Source organism: Rattus rattus, chromosome 2 (assembly GCF_011064425.1).
Source record: "Rattus rattus isolate New Zealand chromosome 2, Rrattus_CSIRO_v1, whole genome shotgun sequence".
Lineage (NCBI taxonomy): Eukaryota > Metazoa > Chordata > Mammalia > Rodentia > Muridae > Rattus > Rattus rattus.
Window position 1 is genome coordinate 120,527,969 of NC_046155.1, and position 21,468 is coordinate 120,549,436.

Sequence of the window (21,468 nt, forward strand, 5' to 3'; positions counted from 1 at the left end):
TTTTCCATCCATGTGCAGAACCGACTGGAGAGCTACATGCTTCTCAACTGCTTCTCAGTTTCTTGGAGGTCATCTGGAAATGTCTGACCTACTGCTGTCTGGCGCCTGGTTGGAATCAATAGACTGAGGTCTGTTTGATGTCTTGGGCAGCCATTGATCAGTGTCCTGTTATACAAGTCTAGCTTCTAGTGGATTTTATTTCTGTAGGACTGACAGAGTATCTGGCTCACAATGGTTCAGCTTTTACACCTGCGTAGGCATCCACACACTGCCCATTGGCAAGAGTGTCCTTGCTACACCCTGCACTTTGCTTTTTCATGTAAGTAATTGTCTTAGTTAGGGTTTTGTTGCTGTGAACAGACATCATGACCAAGGTGACTCTTTTTTTTTTTTTTTTAGATTTATTTATTTATTATATGTGAGTACACTGTAGCTGTCTTCACACACACCAGAAGAGGGCATCAGATCCCATTACAGATGGTTGTGAGCCACCATGTGGTTGCTGGAAATTAAACTCAGGACCTCTGGAAGAGCAGTCAGTGCTCTTAACTGCTGAGCCACCTCTTCAGCCCCCTAAGGCAACTCTTAGAAGGACAACATTTAACTGGGGCCCGCTCATAGGTCCAGAGGTTCAGTCCATTATCATCAAGGCAGGAGCATAGCAGTGTCCAGGCAGGCATGGTGCAGAAGAGCTGAGAGTTCTACCCCTTGTTCCGAAGGCAAACAGGAGAAGACTGGTTTCCAGACAGCTAGGATGAGGGTCTTAAGGCCCATGCCCACAGTGACATTTCCTATGGCAAGGTCATGTTTACTCCAACAATGCCATACCTCCAAATAGTGCCACTCCCTGGGCCAAGTATATTCAAACCACCACAGTGATGAAACCAGCTTGCCAGACTCCTTTGGACTTTTAGGTCTACCACTTTCAAAGCATCTGGATGTTTTTTTCCTCCCCCTAACCTCCCTCCACACCATCCTCTTTACCCTCCCTTCCCTTCCCTTCCCCCTCATCACTCCTTCTTCCCCATCCCCTTCTTTCTTGGTTCTCATGTAGCTTAGGCTGACCTCTAACCTGCTGGGCAGCTGAAGCACCTATTCCTGATTCTTCTTTTGCCTTCATCTTCCCAGTTCTAGAATTACATGCACGTTACCACACCTAACAACACCTCAGTGTTCTGAACACACACACACACACACACACACACACACACACACACACACACTCCAGTTCTTGACCTAATACGTGGAACTATCTGTTTTGAACTGGGGATGGTGATAAAGACCACAGTTTGAGCCCTGGGATGGGAGTGTTGAATTGTTCCACGTGGGTGTTGGTGGACACCATCTCCTGCCCACTGGTAAGGGTTAGGAAAAGGTTACTTCTTTGTAAAGTCATGGATTTGTACAGACAGTTCCAATGACGTCTAACGCCGCAGAACTCCATGATTTTACTGTAACTTTAGTGTTACCTTCTCGGTAGCTTAATTACTGTAATTGCTATTATAATTATAGGTCCTCTGGAAAACGTGCTGCTCCATCCATCGCCTTCTGTGATGTGTATGCAGCTCCAGTGGCTGGCTTCTTCACATTCACAGCCTAAATGAACCTCTTTGCTTGTCTCTGTGGCTGGCTGCTTTGCATTTTGCGTTATCCCTGCTCAGTCCTCCAACTGGCTGAAAGTATTTGGGACCCACAGTGCAATTCCACAGCTTTGTCTCCTTCACTGCAATGTGCTTTATAGGAGTGCCACTGCTTCTGGCAGCTCCCATGCATTAGCTCCTGGGCATCTAAGGGAGAGTTGCCTGGTGTTCTCCTGGTGCCACTTCCTCATATGGGAGTCAGCTGGCCACCCGCTCCTATTTGAAAAGTCTAGGCTATGCTCCTGGATGGCTTCTCAGTCTACGTGTCATCTCCTTGAGGCCCTGTAGGGCTATCTCCTTGCCAGTGCTTAGCTCAGGGATGAACAGACCTAACTGTGTGGCATACAGGAAGTGAAGGAAAGAACACAGATCCCAAGAGCACTCCACACCACCTGATGCTCCTTTATTCCTCTGGGTGCTTAGTGTCTGTAGATGACAGATCATACATGTGGAAGAGCAGTTACTGTCGCCCCTGCCTCAACCTGCTGGGGACTGTTAGGCTGGAACTCCTGCTCATGCCCTGCAACAAGCTGGGAAGCTGTCCTCCCTCCTTCCCCCAGCCCTGCCCTCAGAGAAAATCCCAGGCTAACATGCTATCTCTCCTTGGCTTCCCGTTTCCAGCAACCCACACAAGAGTGTCCATCTGGGGGCTCAGTTTTTGACCATGTGTGGACCCCATCCCAGCTCCTAGCTGGCATGCCATCACTTCTCGCCTAAACTCTATATACAATCCCCTTGCTTTTAGCCTGGATGTGTGACGTCACTGACCTCCACCTATGAGATGGATGAACCCACCCAAGAGCTGCCTCCTAATAAACCTGCCTGTGTCTACTTTTCATCTGGTCTCAAGATGATGCTGAACTCCTCATTGTCCCTCTGCGCAAGGATTCTACTGAGCTCTGGGATTACCGGCATGGACCACTCATCCCAGTTTGGGTTCCAGATTTGAAATAAAAATTCAACAGTGCGTGGTGTTTCCAGAGGGAACAAGCCCTTTGAGATCAAAGAGATGGACTGTCCGCATCGCCTCTCTGACAGTGACAGTCTCTTGACAGTGACTCTAAAATGCAATTTAATCTCAGAAATTCTAAAATGTGATAGTTTTTGAATTGAGGGAAGGTGGTTTTGTTGTTATGTTTTGTTTTTAATGAGGATTATGGCTTAACCCTGGGGGCAGAAAGAAAGAAGTGGGTCTATGAGAGGACAGATGTCTGGTGTGGAGTTTGCAGACTTATAAGACCTGAAGAGACGCCCCTGGCTGCTTCTCCAGGCCTGCTCCTCCACGCCCTCCCCCGTCCCCCGCCCCCTCCCCCCGCAGAGGCCCGCCCCCCCATAGGAGGGCCCGTCCCGCCCCGCCCCTCTGCGGACCGACTTGGAGGCGCCCTGACTGCGCCTCCGCCCCCGAGCGCCGGGGCAGGCGGAGTTGCGGGTGAAGGGAGGGATGTTTGGGGGGCGGGGGTCCCGATGACGGCATCGGAGCGCGCCGCGTCGGGGCGCGGACCTGGTCTACGCGTCCCGGGACTGCGCTCGCACCCTGGCAGGTGGGTGTGGGTCAGGAGGGGATGGAGGGCGAGTCGGGGCTCACCCGGGAGGCGTCTGAGTAGCCCCACATCGGTACCCCTCAGCCTACCCGGAGCTCCCTCACTGCACGCGCTAGGCCAGGAGCAGCAGCCTGCGAGGGTCCACGTTTGTAATCACTTCTGCAAACTTTCCGGGAGGGCCCGTTCCCAGCGTCCGATCGCGCGGGTGGAGTTGTCAGGGCGCCTTTGAGGCTCGGAGCATTGATTGTGGGGAAAGAGAAGCCGGGACCACACACAGCTCCAGAGTCTACCTGGGGATTGGAGTGCTGCCAGGCACTGTTACCTCTATGTACCCAGGCCCCGGCACCTAACCAGAACCGAATGAATGAGCAGTTATACTTGCAGAGATGCTAAACAGTAAATACTAAAACACTGAAGTGTGGCGTGGGATACTGGGGTTAAGGAATGTGGTGAGGTAGGAGATTGGGGACGTGGTGGGGATGGGGTCATCATGGATTACTAGATAGTGTTGTACCCTGTGCTGGGTGCTGATGAGAGAGTTCGAAATAGACATCGGGTGAGAGAATCTGGCTGTGGCATCTGTGTGGTCAGTGTCTGATGTGGGCAGCACAAAGGGCTGCCTGTAGTGGTGATGGGACAGAGCAGAGCAGCTTCCCTGTGGGGAAGGTGGGACCAGCCCAAGCGTGGGTGGAGGAAGATGGTAACACCACAGTTGATGACCTGAGAGGGGAGGAAAGGCACGGCGATGGGGAAGGAGGGGTGTCTTTTCTAAGTTCCCTTTCTTCTTGTTGGGGTGAAAAAAGGAGAATGTCACAGTGTTTGAAAGAAAACTTCCAGACTGCGGGGTTGGAGAGGGCAGGGAGATTGTGACTCGGAATGGCGGCTGGCAGAAGTTATCCCTTCAGGATGTCAGGAGCAAGACTGATTTTGGCAACAGGATGAGGAGTGTAGCTGATAGTCTTGAGAGCTATTTAGGAACTAGAACTGGCAGAGTTTAGCGATGGGAACTTGGTTGCTGTTGGTTTCTTTGAAGAAGATGGGCAGGTGTTAAGCAGTTTCAGGGATAGGCAATGGTAGCGACTGAGAAGCCTAGGGGCTATGAGGGGAAAGAGCTCCTGTGTGTTGTTTTCGATGAGGTCACAGGAAAGGGGCCAGCTGGAACACAAAACCTGGGATATCAAGTGCTGGGGCGCTTTGGGGCGGGGGTAGGGGAGGAAGTCAAGAGAAGTTACTGTGGTTTTATGGTTTTATGGTTTGTCAGTTAGGTACCTGTTTGGGCAAATGCTCTAAACTTTGACTATCCCTCCCTTAGTCTCCCCCAAAGTCTAGAGCTATGTGGTACCCCACCACCACCACCACACACACGTAGTGCAGGTCAATGGCAAGGGCCTTCCCATTTCTCTGCAGATCCCGGAGCCGCTCTCCGTAAACATGGGGCTGGAGGCCCAGAAGCTGTCGGGGGCTGAGGAGGCCCCAGTGAGGGTGGCCCTTCGAGTTCGCCCCTTGCTGCCCAAGGAGCTGCTTCATGGTCACCAGAGTTGCCTGCAGGTGGAGCCTGAGCGTGGTCGAATCACCCTGGGTCGTGACCGCCATTTTGGATTCCATGTGGTACTGGGAGAGGACGCCGGGCAAGAGGCTGTGTACCAGGCTTGCGTGCAGCCCCTCCTCGAGGCTTTTTTTGAGGGCTTCAATGCCACCGTCTTTGCCTATGGTCAAACAGGCTCTGGGAAGACGTATACCATGGGGGAGGCCAGCGTGGGTGAGTGATCCTTATGTTCCTTTGACCACTTTAAGAGGCCTCAAGGCCTTCCTGAATTTCTGCAACCCATCCCCCACTCCAAAGCAAAGATGCCGAGGAGGGAGCTGGGATTTCCTAGGCAGAGACCAGACTCTATGATGGGCCCAGCCATGTCAGCTGGCTGGGAAGTTCAGGAAGTAGGGTCTGGGGGTGAAAGGCTTTTTCAAGATGGCTTTTGGAATCATAGCCGAGGAAGACCAAGTGTGTCTTAGGATGTCACCAAGGGCTCGGAATCTGTGTTCCAATTGGAGCAGTTGAGATCGGAGCTTCTGCATCTGGGGAAGACTCTTTTGGCCAGTTCAATGGCAGGAATTGTCCTCTTTTAAGCAACATTAACTATTTTCTCTTAGCTACTGTTTTAATGCATCTAACAACGCTATGCTGGTGGATTGTAAACAGAAATTGGTTCTGGGGGCTTCCAAAGACAAGGCCAAGAAAACTAAGTGTCCATGGAGTCTCCTACAACCATAACCCTCACCGCTGTGCATGGGCCGTGGTAGTGATTTCCCTGTCCCAGGGAGTAATCAAGTCTAGGGTATCTGATAATCTGTTGGGAAAAGTGTAAGGAGGGTGCATCATGAAAGCAGTTGATTAAACCGTGAGAGGTTGCTTGGAACCTCTAATTCTGCTTCACTAGCCTGAAACATGGCCTTAGTTTTGTTTTGTCAACAACTAAGGACAATAGTTTCCATATAACCTTACAAGGTAGCCTCTTGTCTTTTGTGGCTAGGTCTTGCCTGAGGCTGGCCTGAAATCCACTGTGTAGTCCAGGGGGACCTCAAACTTTGTCTCTTTCAGTTTTCCTGAGTGCTAGGGTTATCGACATGCACTTCCATACCCGACTCAAGCCTTTAATTTGGAAGTAAGTGGCCTTAACCCCTCAGCAACCTTTCCAACTTCACAGAGGTGCTTTGGTTTTTTTTGTCTCCTCCCGTACACTCATTTCATTCATGAGGGCTCCGAGTCATGAGTTAGTCACCCTGTTTCCTAATATTATCATCACAGTATGGGTGGGTGAGGATTTTAATGCATGAGTTTTGGGGAGACATTCGCAGACCATAGCAATTACAGAGGCATAATTGTTGTAGAAAATTAAGAAAATGCAGGAGAATACACGCATAGAACAGCAGGCTTGGTGATCACCTTCGTGAGCAGTCCAGTTTTGCTGTGAAAATGATTATACTTTATACTTCAAGCATGACTTTTTCCTTTTTTTTTTTTTTTTTTTTTTTTTTTTTTTTTCCGGAGCTGGGGGCCGAACCCAGGGCCTTGAGCTTGCTAGGCAAGTGCTCTACCACTGAGCTAAATCCCCAACCCGACTTTTTTTTTTTTTTTTGCCTTCATCTTTTGAGACATAATTTCCCGGTATAGCCCCGGCTGTCCTGCAACTCACTCTGTAGACCAGGCTGGTGTCTGATCTGCCTGCCTGTGCCTTCTGTCTTCTGGGACCAGAGGTGTGCGTGTGCCACCATGCCTGGTTAGACGTGGCATTATTTGATATCCACTCTTTTCCATCCTGCTTTGTTTTTTCAATAATATGACAAGGGGCAACAGGAGGTTGTGCATAGCTCACAGGTAGAGTTGCCATCTCACTTAAGGCCATGAGTTTGATCCTCAACAAACCCCCCCCAACACACATGCACACACAGACACAAATGAACGGTATTTAATTATAAATGTTCATGGTCTATGTGCCACCACACCTGGCAGCATCTGAATTTACTGGCCATGAAATGTTATTTTAATTCTTGACCTAATATGTGGCGTCATCTATTTTGAATTGGGTGATAAAGACCATGTATATGTACGAGGGACAGTTATCATTAAGTATTCTTCAGTCGTGTGTGTATGTGTGTGTGTGTGTGTGTGTGTGTGTGTGTGTGTGTGTGTTGCTGTGTACTGAACTCAGGGCTCATATGTTAGGCAAGTGCTCTGCCATAAAGTTACACCCCTAGTCTTTCAGTCTTCTTTTTATTTGATAAGTTCCTGGCATTCTGTTGCAAATATATTTTAAGCAAACTTCCTACGGGATCTTAGGATGGACACTCTACTTCCTTGAAGCAAATTAAGGGGCCCATTAGATAGCTGTGTATGGGCCGTGGTAGTGACTTCCCTGTCCCAGGGAGTAATCAAGTCTAGGGTATCTGATAATCTGTTGGGAAAGGTGTAAGGAGGGTGCACCCTGAAAGCAGTTGATTAAACCATGAGAGGTTGCTTGGATCCTCTAATTCTGCTTCACTAGCCTGAAGCACGGCCTAGCAGAGGCTGTCTCTCCTTGGCCTCTGCCATTCTCTTCTCTACACTACAGCCCCACTCTCTAGCTGTTGCTGCTGCTGCTGCTGCTGCTGCTGGTGTTGGATACTTGAGCCAGCAGGGCGCAGGGGTGGTGGTGGAGGGGTGAGGGTTATGGCTGCAGGAGACTCCATGGTATCTCCCCAGCCTCCCTGCATGAAGATGAGCAAGGTATCATCCCAAGGGCCATGGCTGAGGCCTTCAAGCTCATCGATGAGAATGACCTGCTGGACTGCCTGGTACACGTATCCTACCTGGAACTGTACAAGGAAGAGTTCCGAGATCTGCTTGAAGTGGGCACTGCCAGCCGGGACATCCAGCTTCGGGAAGATGATCGGGGAAATGTTGGTGAGAAGTCTTGGGAATCCTCCAAGGACTGGAAGTGAGGCCTTTTTGGCCAGGAAAGCCTGTCTTTCTGCTCTGAGGGTGGGCTGGCTTAACCTGTCTGGAAAAGACACTTCCTCAAGGGAAATGCAGGCCCTGGATGATGGGTTTGTTTGCCATCTCCAGTGAGTTCAGTATATTCATCTGTGTCCAGAGTGAAACATTAAGGTAATTGCGGGAGATCTGGGGACTCCGGGCATGAGTCAGTGCTCTGGGCCAGGAAGGACAGGTAGGAATCCTAGACTGTTTTTGCTTGTCTTCTGGCTGTCTGTAGGGAGCTACTCACAGTCTTCTGTTTCCACAGTGCTCTGTGGGGTGAAAGAAGTGGACGTGGAAGGCCTGGACGAGGTGCTGAGCCTCCTGGAGATGGGCAACGCTGCGCGGCACACAGGAGCCACACACTTCAACCGCCTCTCCAGCCGGTCGCACACAGTCTTCACTGTGACCCTGGAGCAGAGAGGACGGGCTCCTAGCCGCTTGCCTCGACCTGCCGCTGGCCACCTGCTGGTCTCTAAATTCCACTTCGTGGACCTGGCAGGCTCTGAGAGGGTTCTGAAGACCGGCAGCACCGGCGAACGGCTCAAAGAGAGCATCCAGATTAACAGTACCCTGCTGGCCCTGGGAAATGTCATTAGCGCTCTGGGAGACCCCCAGCGCAGAGGCAGCCACATCCCTTACCGTGACTCCAAGATCACCCGGTGAGATGGTCCATCTCTCTGGGCTTGGGTGGGATCATGGACTCCCCCACCCCCAGGAAAGGTAGCTTTGAACCTAGGTCAGTACTCAAAAGAGTATAATCCTCGCGCTCGCAGGATCCTCAAAGACTCTCTGGGAGGGAATGCCAAGACGGTGATGATCGCCTGCGTCAGCCCCTCCTCCTCCGACTTCGATGAAACCCTTAACACCCTAAACTACGCCAGCCGTGCCCAGAACATCCGCAATCGTGCCACAGTCAACTGGCGTCCAGAAGCCGAGCGTGTCCCTGAGGAACAGGCGGCGGGTGCGCGCGGGCCGCCGCGACACCGCTCGGAGACGCGCATCATCCACCGTGGCCGGCGCGTGCTCTGCCCAGGGGTGGGCTCCGCGGCAGTCGCTCCGGGACTGGGCGCTGAATGCGCGCGCTGCCGGGCCCGCACCAGCGCCGCCTACAGCCTCCTGCGAGAGCTGCAGGCCGAGCCTGGGCTACCGGGCGCTGCTGCCCGCAAAGTGCGGGACTGGCTGTGCGCGGTGGAGGGTGAGCGCAGCGCCCTGAGCTCTGCCTCTGGGCCCGACAGCGGCATCGAAAGCGCTCCAGCTGATGACCAGGCGGCACAGGGGACCAGCGGGAGAAAGGTGGCCCTGGGGCGGGCTCCCGGTAGGGATCAAGGGAAGAGGGTTTTAATCCAGGCAGTCATGCTGGGGTTCATTGTCACTTCTAGTGACTAATGTCACTAACTTAACTTTGCTTAGCCTCTGGGTCTGTTAAATAAGGATTTTGTTAGATCAGAAGCAGTAATGGATGTCAAGCACACTGGCAAAGACGGAGGCGTTCTTGATAATAGTAACATTAATAAAAACATGTCAGGCATGGTAGGGCACGCCTTTAATCCCAGCACTAGGGAGGCAGAAGTAGGTGGATCTTTGAGTTTAAGGTCAGGGTCTAAAGAGGGAGAGTTCCAGGACAGCCAGGGCTACATGGAAGCCCTGTCTTGAAGAACCTAAATCAGCAAGGACACAACCGTGATCTGTGGGAATTGTGGCCACATCCATAATTCCAACTCGGTGAGGTGGAAGCATGAGGATCATCAGTTCTAAGCTAGCCTGGGCTACATGGCAATACCCTAACTCAAAACAAAAGTAATATTAGTGATAAGCTGTATTAAAAGGTATCATGGTGGCGGGAGATGACCCAGATGGTTCCTTGCAGAAGGAACCGAAGACTAGTCGGGGGCAGGAGCACCAAGGTTGCAGAGCAGATCTTAGAAGAAAGTGTAAGACTGGGTGAGCCGGGGTCAAGACAGAGAAAGTTAGGGTATCACAGCACCTTGCCAGGCACCACCCCTAAACCCTTTCTCCTTGTCCCATAGGGAGATGAGGGGGCCCAGCAGCTGTTGATCCTGCAGAGCCAAGTGGCCCGGCTAGAGGAGGAGAACCGAGACTTCCTGGCGGCTTTGGAGGACGCCATGGAGCAGTACAAACTGCAGGTAGGATTCCCCTTCTGCAGACCCAGGAAGGCTTTCTGGAGGAGGGAGGCTTTCCCCAGAATGGAAGGAAGAGTGTGAATGGAGAATTGGGCCAAGGGCAGATGGTGGAGGGCTCTGCAGAGATGTGCGGTGCCTCACCGTGGCGAGGGACAGAACAGTGAAGGAAGTGCTCTGACAGCCATGCCTGGCACTTTTGACTGGAGCTGGCATCTGGGGGCAGCAGGATGCACGTGGGAGCCAGCTGACAAGTTGAGCACTCTGCCCGGCTGGTGTCGGGGGTAGGGGGTGGCATGCAGGCGTGTGGGAATGCGGTGAACGTTGGGCAGGACAGGGTGAGCGCTTGGGTGGGAACCAGCTGGTGTGTGTTATTCAGACAGAAAGGGGTCGGGGGTACTCAAACCTTTCAGTTTCATCCCAGGTGGGATGCCCTCAGGTTTCTTCTTCAGTCTCTTACGCTCACGCTGCTCAGCAGACAGTGCCACCCTTGGCATCCCTGTCGCCATCAGCTCCTGGGCTGTCTTGCAGAGCGACCGCCTGCGGGAGCAGCAGGAAGAGATGGTGGAACTTCGGCTACGCCTAGAGCTGGCACAGCCTGGCTGGGGAGCACCGGGGCTCCTGCAGGGCCTGTCACCTGGATCCTTCGTACCCCGGCCTCACACAGCCCCCCTAGGGGGTGCCCACACTCACATGATGGGCATGATGCCCCGGACATGTCTCCCTGGAGAAGAAGTTAGTTCTGAGCAGGTGAGGAGGTTAGCGAGGCTTGGTAGGTCAGGGCGGCACTGGGGTACATGTCGCTTGTTCGTGTCTCTGTGGCACCAACTGCGAGATAGAAGATTCCTATTTCAGGTGTCCCTAGAGAAAGGGACCAAGTATGAGGGACTGTGGGGCCTCTCAGAAGTGATCAGGACCAGTGAGCATCTTGAGGCAGCTGGAGACTGCTTGGAATAAGGATATCAGTGATGGCGAGGTGACACTGGCACACCGAAGGATGGAGCCCCTTACACAGGTTCTGGGGGTGGCTCTCTGCAGACTCACTCTTCCACGAGCTCTGCTCCATCTCCCCAAGCCTTGCTCCCCTGCCTACAGGTTCTGCAGCTTGGACAAAGTTGCGTGCTGTGCTGCTTCAGGACCCTGGGTCATCTCAGCTGTGCAGTTGCTGAGGGCTTGGGTTGGGTCATTCTGGCAGGGAAAAAAGGGCTTGGGTGCACACGAGCTGCCTACTAGAACGGGCAGGTTGTCACCTGAGGAGAACCAGATCCCATCCTTCCCCGAGGGATGAGGGTGAGTCCCTTCCCAGTGTGTCCCTTGACAGAGCTTGAGGGTGAAGATGGGGTGGAGGAAGTTGAGGAGAGGACAGTATGCTGGCCAAGGCACAGTTCAGCAACAGCCGTGGGAAATGGCTCAGAGGATGCCCTGTGGGCATTCATGTTCTCATCGTGAGCCCCGATGCTCCCTTAGCAGGTGACGAATGGCAAGGAAGCCAAGGCGGAGTTGTTGGCTCAGGTGGACAAGCTGGGCAGTGCCTCCTTCACTACATCAGAGGAGGAAGAGGAGGAAGAGGAGGAAGAGCCACCCAGGAGGACCTTACACCTGCGCAGGTGAGGAAGAACCAATGTGTTGGACTTGCAGGGTCAGCTCTGGGTTGCTCCAGGCTGTCAGAGACCTGGTCATTCTCTCAGCGGTCGTATGGAGGCCTCTCTCAGCTCGAGATGCTCTTGCCTGTCTCATGCTCACCATCCCTGGGAGGCTCTGGGTGGGAAGATTTCAGTGGGTGGTTGTGATAGGAAATGCCCAGACTTCCTTCCTGATGCTCAGTTTCCAAGATGACCCTTGGTACCTGCGCTTCCAGTCATCTAAGCTCTGCCCCATCTCTATCTTGGGTAACGTTGATCGGGCGGGTTGGAGGGTCCCACAGCCTCTCTTCTTCCCTCCAGGCTAAGAGGTGACTGGGCTAGGTCAGGGGTGGGGAATAGTATTAGCTCTTGCTGCTGCTTCCTAGGAATGGAATCAGCAACTGGAGTCAGAGGGCAGGGGTGTGTCCTGGGAGCCCACCTGACAGGAAGGGCCCAGAGGTCTGCCCAGAAGAGCCAGCTGCTGCCATCCCAGCACCACAAGGTAGGCTGGGTGGGGAGCACTGAGGGAACCTCTCTACCCCACTCCTCTGCCTCCTTCATGCTCAGTCGGGGTGCTGATCCTGACAATCTGCATGTCGTAGCAGTCGGTGGTAGCAAGGCCCCGGGTCAGACCCGCCAGGCCCCAGCTGCCATGGCCTCCGAGTGGCGACTGGCCCAGGCCCAGCAGAAGATCCGGGAACTGGCCATCAACATCCGCATGAAGGAGGAGCTCATTGGTGAGCTGGTCCGTACAGGTCAGTAGGGGCATCAGGTGGGTCTCCCGCTCAGCCTTCTTCCTGTGTGGCTTTGCAGAGGGCTCAGCAGTGTACTGCGTAGTGGCACAGGCCTCAGGGCTGAGGGCTGAGCCCCAGCTCCGGCCTCTTCTGCCTGTTTGTTTCCTCTTGTCTGAAGGGACTTGCACCTACTCCATAGGATGGCTGGGAAGGGAAAATGAGTCAATTCTGGTGGCATGCTTTGAATATTCCTCAGTAAACAGAGCTTATCTACCAACTCTGTTACATTGGAGGTATCGTGTTGGGGACCGGTAACACCCAGTCCTTGTCACAGTGTAAATGAGAAAGCAGTTTTCCCAGATTGTGTCACATCTGATACTGGTGATTAGCAGGGGAGCTGGGGACAACTGTAAGTGGTGGCCATTCGATGGTTTTTCAAAAACATTTTTAAAATACATTCCCCCCTCCTTCGTGTGTGTGTGTGTGTGTGTGTGTGTTGTGTGTTTGTACATGACACGCATGACACAGTGCATATGTAGAGATCAGAAAGTAACTTAGAGGAGTCAGTTTTCTCTTCCATGGGGCCTGGGGATTGAACTTAGGTCATTAGTCTTGGCCGCAGGTGTCTTTACCCACTAAGCCATATTGCTTGCCTGTTTGCATGTCTTTAACAGTTGTGAATTTATTACCAGTTCATTTTTCAGACTTTGAAGTAGTTGGCTAAAGGGAAAGACTAGTACAGAGGTCATTAACCAGACTTCGCAATCACTGAGAGTCCCACCTTGATCTCTGTGCCCATTTTTCTTCACTGCTATATTTTGAAGCAAATTCCAGCTACCGTATCCTTTCCCTTGTAATAACTTCTCAAAAAGCAAACACACAACTTGGACCCTTTCCGGCTATCCACCATGCCTTACCCTGGGTGTGTTCTCAACGTGTTCATTTGAGATGGTTTCATGTAGCCCAGGCTGGCCTTAAAGGTGCTGTGTAGGCAACTCTGGCCTCGAACTCCTGATCCTCCTGCCTCCACTGTCCAAGTACTGGGATTGCAGGCACACGTACTGGCTTGTTCTATTCATCAGTGCTGGGGGTGAAACTGCAGACTCTCCTCCTGTGCTCTGAGTACCCAGAGCCCAGGCACTGTCCCTGGATGACCCGTTCTCCCTTGGTCAGCAGCCAGGCAGCCACCTCTCTATTCCTGTGTGGTTGAAAGCTAAGCTGGTTCCAGGAGACCCATGACCCCGGCCTCGAGAGAAGCTGGGAATGACTGCCGCCCGTGATTCCAGATCTGCGATCCTGTTTAGCCTCTTAGGCTTGAGCCAGCCTTCGTACCTGGGCCCTGGGCACTCAGTTGGTTCCATAGGCCTCTGAGAGATCTCTCGTCTCTCAGCTCTTGAGTCCTTCTGCCAGGATTGTCTGTTTACTCCCTCTGCCCTTTGTATTTTTTTCCATGTGATTTTATTTTCTCCCTTCAACCATAATAATATGACATCCAAATGTTGTCTTACCTGGTGGGTCTGTAAACACAGGCTTACCCATCCCACTTACAGGCAAGCAAATGCTGCTTCTTAAAATGGCCCCACCATGGATCCTCTGGTCATCCAACCCAAGTCACCCCCTTGTCTTGCTTTTTCTTCACTAGATTGTGTGGCCACTTCACTGCGTCTCATCCCAGACTTTAACTTTTCCATGCCTTCCATGATTGTCCCATGTTTTTCCACATAGAATGTGTCTGACCTTTACTGAATTGCCACCACCTTTAGGACCCTGAGACTTCTTGTCAGCACGGTCACTCCCAGAAGCTGCACCTCCTTTCCCTCCCTTTCCAGAACCACTTTTCCTCTTCAGTAGCATCTCTCTTTTTTTTTTTTTTTTGGTTTTTTTTCGGAGCTGGGGACCGAACCCAGGGCCTTGCACTTCCTAGGCAAGTGCTCTACCACTGAGCTAAATCCCCAACCCCTCAGTAGCATCTCTTAAGCTTACGGTTGAACTCTTCCCCTTTGTGTGTTCTTGCAGATTGAAGCTAGTAATATATGCAGGCTCAGTGTACAGATTTTTGTCATGTCATGTGCAAGGTAAAGATAAAATTTGATAACTCAGGTCACTCCTGTGGGTAAAACAGGTAGGGGGCTGGGAGTTGTGGTGCAGGCATTTAATCCCAGCACTCAGGAGGCAGAGGCAGGGAGATCTCTGAGTTCAAAGCCAGCCTGGTCTACTCTGAGTTCTGGCTAGCCAGGACCAGAAGCAAGATGGGGTGGGGGTGATAGAGTGGACTTAAGATGATGGTGTGAGCTTGACCAACCCGTGTAGTGTCCCAGACTGATAGGGCCTGGGAAACAGAATTCCGAGGGGAGGGACAGTGGCCTTCATCTGGGAGGAGATCTGCCTGTGACACTGTGGCTCCACTTTCTTCCAGGGAAGGCGGCCCAGGCCCTGAACCGCCAGCACAGCCAACGCATCCGGGAGCTGGAGCAGGAGGCCGAGCGAGTGCGGGCGGAGCTGTGTGAAGGGCAGAGGCAGCTTCGTGAGCTGGAGGGCAGGGAGCCTCAGGATGCCAGCGAGAGGTCCAGGCTTCAGGAATTCCGTAAGAGAGTGGCTGCAGCCCAAAGCCAGGTGCAGGTCAGTGTTGGGGTTCCCAGCTGGGGTCCCTGGGAACAGGATTATGGGTCACTCCTCCTAACCTCTATCTAGGCCGGCTTCATAGGGATGTTAGAATCAGCTTAGCTTTCAACACGGCAGGAATAGAGGTGGTTGCTGCCCACCAACCAAGGGAGGGTGGACAGCTAAAGAAACTCCTTCAGCCTACAGCACCTCCACTCCACGCACACACCCACAGTCCCAGCTGCTCTTCCCTCACTTTCCATCCCACCCTTCTCTATTTGACAGTGTAGCTGTCCACCTGACCCTCATTCATTTAGCTTGCTTTCTTTTTGGTTCTGGAAGAAACACTGAGCGCGGTCCCCAAGGCCTGGTTTAGCTTTCTGACATGAGTGTTCGTGTGCCTGTGTGTGCCCACCTTCCATCCCCTTGAGTAGCTCTCATTAGTCTGCTAGTGCTGCTGGAGCAGGACTCGGCAGGTGGGAGGGGCGGCGGCACAGCAGCGCCTCCATGTCCGCCTTTCCTGTGCACCTGCGTTCTTGGTGTTTACAGGATGCCTTTATCCTAGGTCAGGGTCACCATCAAGGACCTCACAGCAGCTCAAAGGCCGCTCCATCTCTAAACGAAGTCACATTCGGGTGCAGGGTTAGGAGTGTGGGGAGAGACAGTTCTGCCCGTAGCCTGGCTTTTACCTCAGATGACCCCAGCCGCCTCTGCACCTGCCTATCTGTCCTTCCAGCCATGTTCCTCTTTCCTTCCTTCCTTCCTTCCTCAGTTCTAGTCTGAGATGAGCTGGCAGAATGGTTAAGAGAAGCTGTGCAGTCTGATTGGAAAACCCAGTTTTTTCTTAAGACATTTATTTTTATGTGTATGAGTGTTTTGCTTGGACACATGTGTGCTTGTGCCTGTGGAAGCCAGAAGAGGGCATTGGATCCTCTGGAACTGAAGTTACTGACAATTGTGAACCCAGGAAGATGCTAGGAACTCAACCCAAGTCCTCTGCAAGGACAGCAAGTGCTCTTAGCCATGGGGCCATCTCTCCAGCCTCTAGCTGTGGGTTCTTAGCCAACCTGCCTAGCCTAATTTCCTAATCTGTAACGTGCGAATAATAGCAGCCACCTTAATTGTTTTCTTTACACTTTCCTTATTTTGTGTGTGTCCTATGTGTAAGGTGCCAGTGTGCGTTCGTGCGTGCGTGCGTGCGTACGTGTGTGTGCCTGTGTGTGTGTCGGTCAGAGGATACCTTTTGGTTCTCTCCTTCTACCATGTGGGTCCCAGGGATCAAACTCAAGTCAGTCAGCAAGCACCTTTACACATGGGCTTGTTGGATCATTTACTATAGAGAAAGCATGTAGCATAATTCCCTCGTGAATATAAGAGTTGCGTAGCTACTGTTGATGTTCTGTTATTAGCCTATACCCACCTACCCACTCCCCTCTCCTGTGTCCCTCCATTCACCCGTCTGTTGGCCCTACCCACCCTTGATAAGTGCCAAGCACTGTGCCAGGCTCCATAACCCCTGTGCATTACCCTGTGGCTGCTGTGTGCACCCCAGGTACTGAGGGAGAAGAAGCAGGCAACAGAGCGGCTGGTGTCACTGTCGGCTCAAAGTGAGACTCGGCTACAGGAGCTGGAGAGGAATGTGCAGCTCATGCGGCGACAGCAGGGGCAGCTGCAGAGGCGGCTCCGAGAGGAGACAGAGCAGAAGCGGCGTCTAGAGACGGAGATGAACAAGAGGCAGCATCGTGTCAAGGTCAGGCTCTGGCTGGCCTGGTGAAGGGTCTGTCCTGTTCCCACTGCTCATATAAACTACATGATCTTGGAACCAGGTTCCTGTAGGTTCTCTGAGAGTGGTTTATCTTCTTACTATCAAGAACTTATAGGAAGCTTGAGGCTGTGGATGAATGCCGTGGCCTTGTCCCTACTCTGCTTCCTTCCCTCCTCACTGGGCCTCTTCCCCCAGGAGCTGGAGCTGAAGCATGAGCAACAGCAGAAGATCCTGAAAATCAAGACAGAAGAGATTGCAGCCTTCCAGAGGAAGAGGCGCAGTGGCAGCAATGGCTCTGTGGTGAGCCTGGAGCAGCAGCAGGTGCGGCTAGGCTGAGCCTATGTCCCAGTGTTATTGGCAGCTGGGTGACCTGTTCATTGCCAAGGTCTACTGAGGATGTCCGGGGGGATCTGCTGCTCTCCCTGGGCCCTCGGGTAGTGGTTCCCACTAGAGGCAGGTACTGAGGTTCCTGCCGCTTCCACTGTCCCTTAGAAGATTGAGGAGCAGAAGAAGTGGCTGGACCAGGAGATGGAAAAGGTGCTACAGCAGCGGCGGGCACTGGAGGAGTTGGGAGAGGAGCTCCGCAAGCGGGAGGTCATTCTAGCTAAGAAGGAGGCCCTGATGCAGGAGAAGACCGGACTAGAGAGCAAGCGCCTGAGGTCTAGCCAGGTGAGCACCCAACAGAAGATTCCTGGCCAAGTGAGGCCCTGCACGGCAGGGTATAGATAGCTGAGGTTCTCTGAAGTGATGTTCTTGCCGGGTAAGACAGGAAACTTTGTCCTCTGGATTTCCAAGAACTCTAAGGCTGTTTATGACACAAGAACTAATGTCGGGGGCATGGGCACTCATCCCATAGTCCACTTCACACTTGTCAACACTTCTTTGGAGCTTACATAAGCAAATTGAGGGACATATGTGTAAGTGGTCTGGCCAACTAGATTCCCTCTGGAGAGGTAGGCTGTGGATCCATCTGCACCTGGTATGGCACCCCCTCTTTCATAGGAAGGCCAGCTACTGAACCACTTCATTCTTCTCCAGATGGGATTAGAATGTGCCCACACCCACACCCAGGACTGCTCTAATCCAGGTGCTTGAGCCAGATTCCTGATGGGTTGTGAACACGCAGACCAGGATCCCTGTCACTGCCATCCTGGAGCACAAGGGCTCTGAGTCACTAGTTGTATAATATCCCTTGGACACGGGAACTCTTGCTTCCTTCCACATTGGCTTGCAGGAAGGGCCAGACATCCCCATACATAGTTCAATTACTCTCCAGCTAAGTATCTGTACTGATAGCGTGCCACACACCAGCTGTCTTGTCATCATCCCTTAACATTAGAGCCTTTCTGCTTGCATGATCCTCCTCTTGGCTGTCTCCTCCATAGATATTTTGGTCCCTTAAAGGGTGTCCAATTTGGGTCTACACTTCCTGATCCCTGAACAAACATCAGAGTTACATGTAGGCAAGAGAAAGACCCACATTCTCCTTAGCATGCAGTGAGCAGTATAGGCCCTTTTTGTGTCCTCTCTTGAGGACAGTACCTGCTCCTTCTCTGACACCTTGGCTGTCTGCCTCAGGCCCTAAATGAAGACATCGTGCGCGTGTCCAGCCGTCTAGAACACCTGGAGAAGGAGCTATCTGAGAAGAGTGGTCAGCTGCGGCAAGGCAGCGCCCTGAACCAACAGCAGATCCGAGGGGAGATAGACACCCTGCGCCAGGAGAAGGACTCGCTGCTGAAGCAACGCCTGGAGATCGATAGCAAGCTGAGGCAGGGAAGCCTGCTGTCACCTGAGGTAGGCCCACTGGGGGCCACCAGCTGTCTCTCTATACCTCAGCTCTCTGACCCACCCCTCATCCACCTGTCCTTCTGCTCCCCTTTGCCCCTTGCCCTGGCTCCATCAGTGCTGGCCTTGCTGCTTTAGGGTACATACCCGATGGGTGTTAAGCCTTGCAAGGTAGAGTGAGATTGCTCCTTTGGCCCCCTTGACGCATGTGGGACTGTGTGGACTTCTCAGCTCCTTTCCACTGGAACTAGACACCCAGGCTGCATATGAAGCGCTCTTCCTCTGAACAGAAAGCCTGCATTACAGAAACTTACCCCTGGTTGCCTGGGACCCTAGGCTTTCTGGAGCTCCCCAAGCTTACCCTGAAGTGGATAAGCACCTGAGGTCCTAGCCTCACAGCATTGTCTTCATACCGCGTCAGGCTGTGACCGAGTATCCCTGTTCCTGCTGCCGTAAGGGCACTTTTGATATGTCAAGACATTCTCAGGCTGAGGGGACACTGAAGGCTTGGTTGTATGTATGTGTATTGGAGGACTCTGGTTCAGTAAGTCTGATACCCCTTCTCCATGAGAGCCTGTTCTTGCAGGAGGAGAGGACACTGTTCCAGCTGGATGAAGCCATAGAGGCCCTGGATGCTGCCATCGAGTACAAGAATGAGGCTATTACATGCCGCCAGCGGGTGCTGCGGGCCTCGGCCTCCTTGCTGTCCCAGTGTGAGATGAATCTCATGGCCAAGCTCAGCTACCTTTCCTCCTCAGAGACCAGAGCCCTGCTGTGCAAGTATTTTGACAAGGTGGATTACCAGCACAAACTCCTTGCCTTCACTTCCTTTAGCTGGCTGGAGGGTCTGCTGGCATCTCCAAGAAGTGTGTCCCTTTCTCCCAGAGAGGGGACAGGATCAGGGTCAGCTCTACTCTCCAGTCTCTTTGAAGCCATCTAGGGGAAGCTAAGATTCAGTCTCCCTCAGCTTATGGTCTGAAGGCCCTCACCTACATTGGGGAATTCTCGAGGGGATGGTTTTGCCCCTTGGGACATGTCTGGAGGTATTTTTGTTTGCCATGGTATGGTAAGAGGGGTAGTGGCCAGGGATGTTGCCAGATGTCATACAATAGACAGGTCCCACAACCAGGAATCACCCCACTGCCAAATACCTTATTCTTTGGTTGAGAAATCCTGGTCTGAGTGCAATTCCAGTTCCACTGTAGGTTCCACCTGGAGAACCAGCTGGTTGTTGGGACCTCACTCACTGTCTAGCCCTGTGTCAGAGGCAGGAAAGACCAGATGTGACTTCCCTGCCACCATGTTTACCAGCTGGCAATCTTGGGACAGGTGGTGACACTCAGAGAGGAGCAACACCAGCAACAGATTGCCTTCTCGGAGCTGGAGATGCAGCTGGAGGAGCAGCAGCGGCTGGTGTATTGGCTGGAGGTGGCCCTGGAGCGGCAGCGCCTGGAGATGGACCGCCAGCTGACGCTGCAGCAGAAGGAGCACGAGCAGAACGTGCAGCTGCTCCTTCAGCAGAGTCGAGGTGAGGGCTGGAGGTGCTGGTTGCCCCAAGCCCAAGGTGCTATCTGCCCTGCTCACAGACTCTTACCAACCTGTCTTTCCGTACCAGACCACCTTGGCGAGGGGTTAGCAGACAGCAAGAGGCAATATGAGGCCCGGATTCAAGCTCTGGAGAAGGAACTAGGTCGACTCATGTGGATAAACCAGGAGCTCAAACAAAAGCTCAGTGCAGGAAACACTGCAGGCCAGAGCCGGGGTAAACACTGGTGTCCAATTTGGGTCTGCACTACTGGGAAGTCGGAGGAAGATAGCCTCAAAGTCCTACTTAGCCAAAGATGATCTTGAGTTCCTGGTTCTGGGCTTATAGGCCTGTGCTGCCACACCCAGGTGCCTCGCGTGTGCTTCTATTAGCTTGTTTCAAGTTGCTTACTGTTCAGGGGCTTTGGGAAGCTGGGTTTGGGAACACCTCTCTCTGCCTCTATGTCTGACAAAGATGCTGTTGTGACAGGTTGTGAGAGGAGAAGCCACTGCCTGGAAAATAGACAAGGCCTTGGAAATGAAGATGGGCCCCATGTAGCAGCTCAGGAACCTCTCTGGCCATCTTCCCTTCTGGAAGGGGCACCCCGTGTGTGGGATGAGTCCCGGGACTTGGTCCACGCCCCACTACCTCTGACATGGAAACGCTCAAGCTTGTGCAATGAACAGGGCTCTTCTGAGGAGCCTAGGGCACGGGAAACAACAGAACCCCCAGTAGGGCGGGTGCTACCCATGGGTGAAGTGGGCCTCTCCTGGAACTTTGGACCCTTGCCTAAGCCTCGGTGGGAACCCCGAAGAACCAGCCCAGGGATGATCGACGTCAGGAAAAACCCCTTGTAGGCCTTGATCAGACCTTGCCTCAGATTCCAGTCCTGCTGAGAGGAGAGACTGCCTGTTTTGCTTCTATGAAGGACAGTCCTTACCTCACACTGTATATACAGTCTCATCTTTACATCAATTGGAGTCAGCAAATATGGGCCACACCCAAAAGAATTAGCCTTTTCCTATTACGGTACTTAGCAGTCTTTTTTTTTTTTAATATATGCAAATTCCTTCTACCCACTTCCTTTAAGCTGTACTACCTGACTGCTACCTTTTCATTCATGGGACATTTCTGGCTTTAAGCCTGTGTGCCCAGAGTTCTGGAGATAGTCCAATGCTTGTCACAAAACAGTCAGTGGCAATGGGGTTACAGCTTCAATTACACAGGTGGGAGAGCTGGGAAAGTTATTAGCATTTTTAGATTTTAAAAAATATCATTTAATAATAAACAGGAATAATCTCATTATGGCTTACATCTTAAATGTGTCCCCCAGGGATTCCTGAAGGCTGGTCCTCAGCTGAGAGGCAGTGGAGCCTATCAGAGTTGGGGTCTGGTGGAGGTTAGTTTATTAGAGAGCATCCTTGAAGGGCATATTGGAGTTCTGCCCCTCTCTACTTCCTGGCTGTCCCACTGCCTGCACACAGGCTCCCACTTAAGACAATAGAAGAGCCAACTTGAAGCCCTTCCCTTGCTTCTTTACTCATCAGTGGTATTGGGAATCGAACCCATGCAAGCACTCCAGGGCTGCCTTTTCTTCCTTTTTA

General features: G+C 52.5%; 1 protein-coding gene and 1 pseudogene across 1 annotated transcript; one reads left to right on the top strand and one right to left on the bottom strand.

The window, feature by feature from the left end:
• Positions 1-4,597: 4,597 nt before the first annotated feature.
• On the top strand, positions 4,598-21,166 carry Kif7 (kinesin family member 7). Its single transcript, XM_032893380.1, has 19 exons — positions 4,598-4,940; positions 7,419-7,619; positions 7,960-8,353; positions 8,468-8,987; positions 9,722-9,838; positions 10,364-10,582; positions 11,066-11,074; positions 11,300-11,439; positions 11,841-11,956; positions 12,057-12,209; positions 14,605-14,807; positions 16,342-16,539; positions 16,750-16,875; positions 17,047-17,223; positions 18,133-18,348; positions 18,926-19,132; positions 19,669-19,867; positions 19,955-20,101; positions 20,354-21,166. Exons 1-19 carry the CDS (start codon positions 4,613-4,615, stop codon positions 20,719-20,721), a joined length of 4,038 nt encoding a protein of 1,345 aa, XP_032749271.1. The 5' UTR covers positions 4,598-4,612; the 3' UTR covers positions 20,722-21,166.
• Positions 13,647-13,953, bottom strand: LOC116891938 (annotated as a pseudogene).
• Positions 21,167-21,468: the final 302 nt, after the last annotated feature.

Bases quoted from the DNA above. Each gene is read 5' to 3' on its own strand.
- Kif7 (XM_032893380.1), top strand. From the start codon at position 4,613: ATGGGGCTGGAGGCCCAGAAGCTGTCGGGGGCTGAGGAGGCCCCAGTG. The intron at 11,440-11,840 runs GTGAGGAAGAAC...GCTGCTTCCTAG, and splicing joins AGGACCTTACACCTGCGCAG to GAATGGAATCAGCAACTGGA. The intron at 18,349-18,925 runs GTAGGCCCACTG...CTGTTCTTGCAG, and splicing joins GAAGCCTGCTGTCACCTGAG to GAGGAGAGGACACTGTTCCA.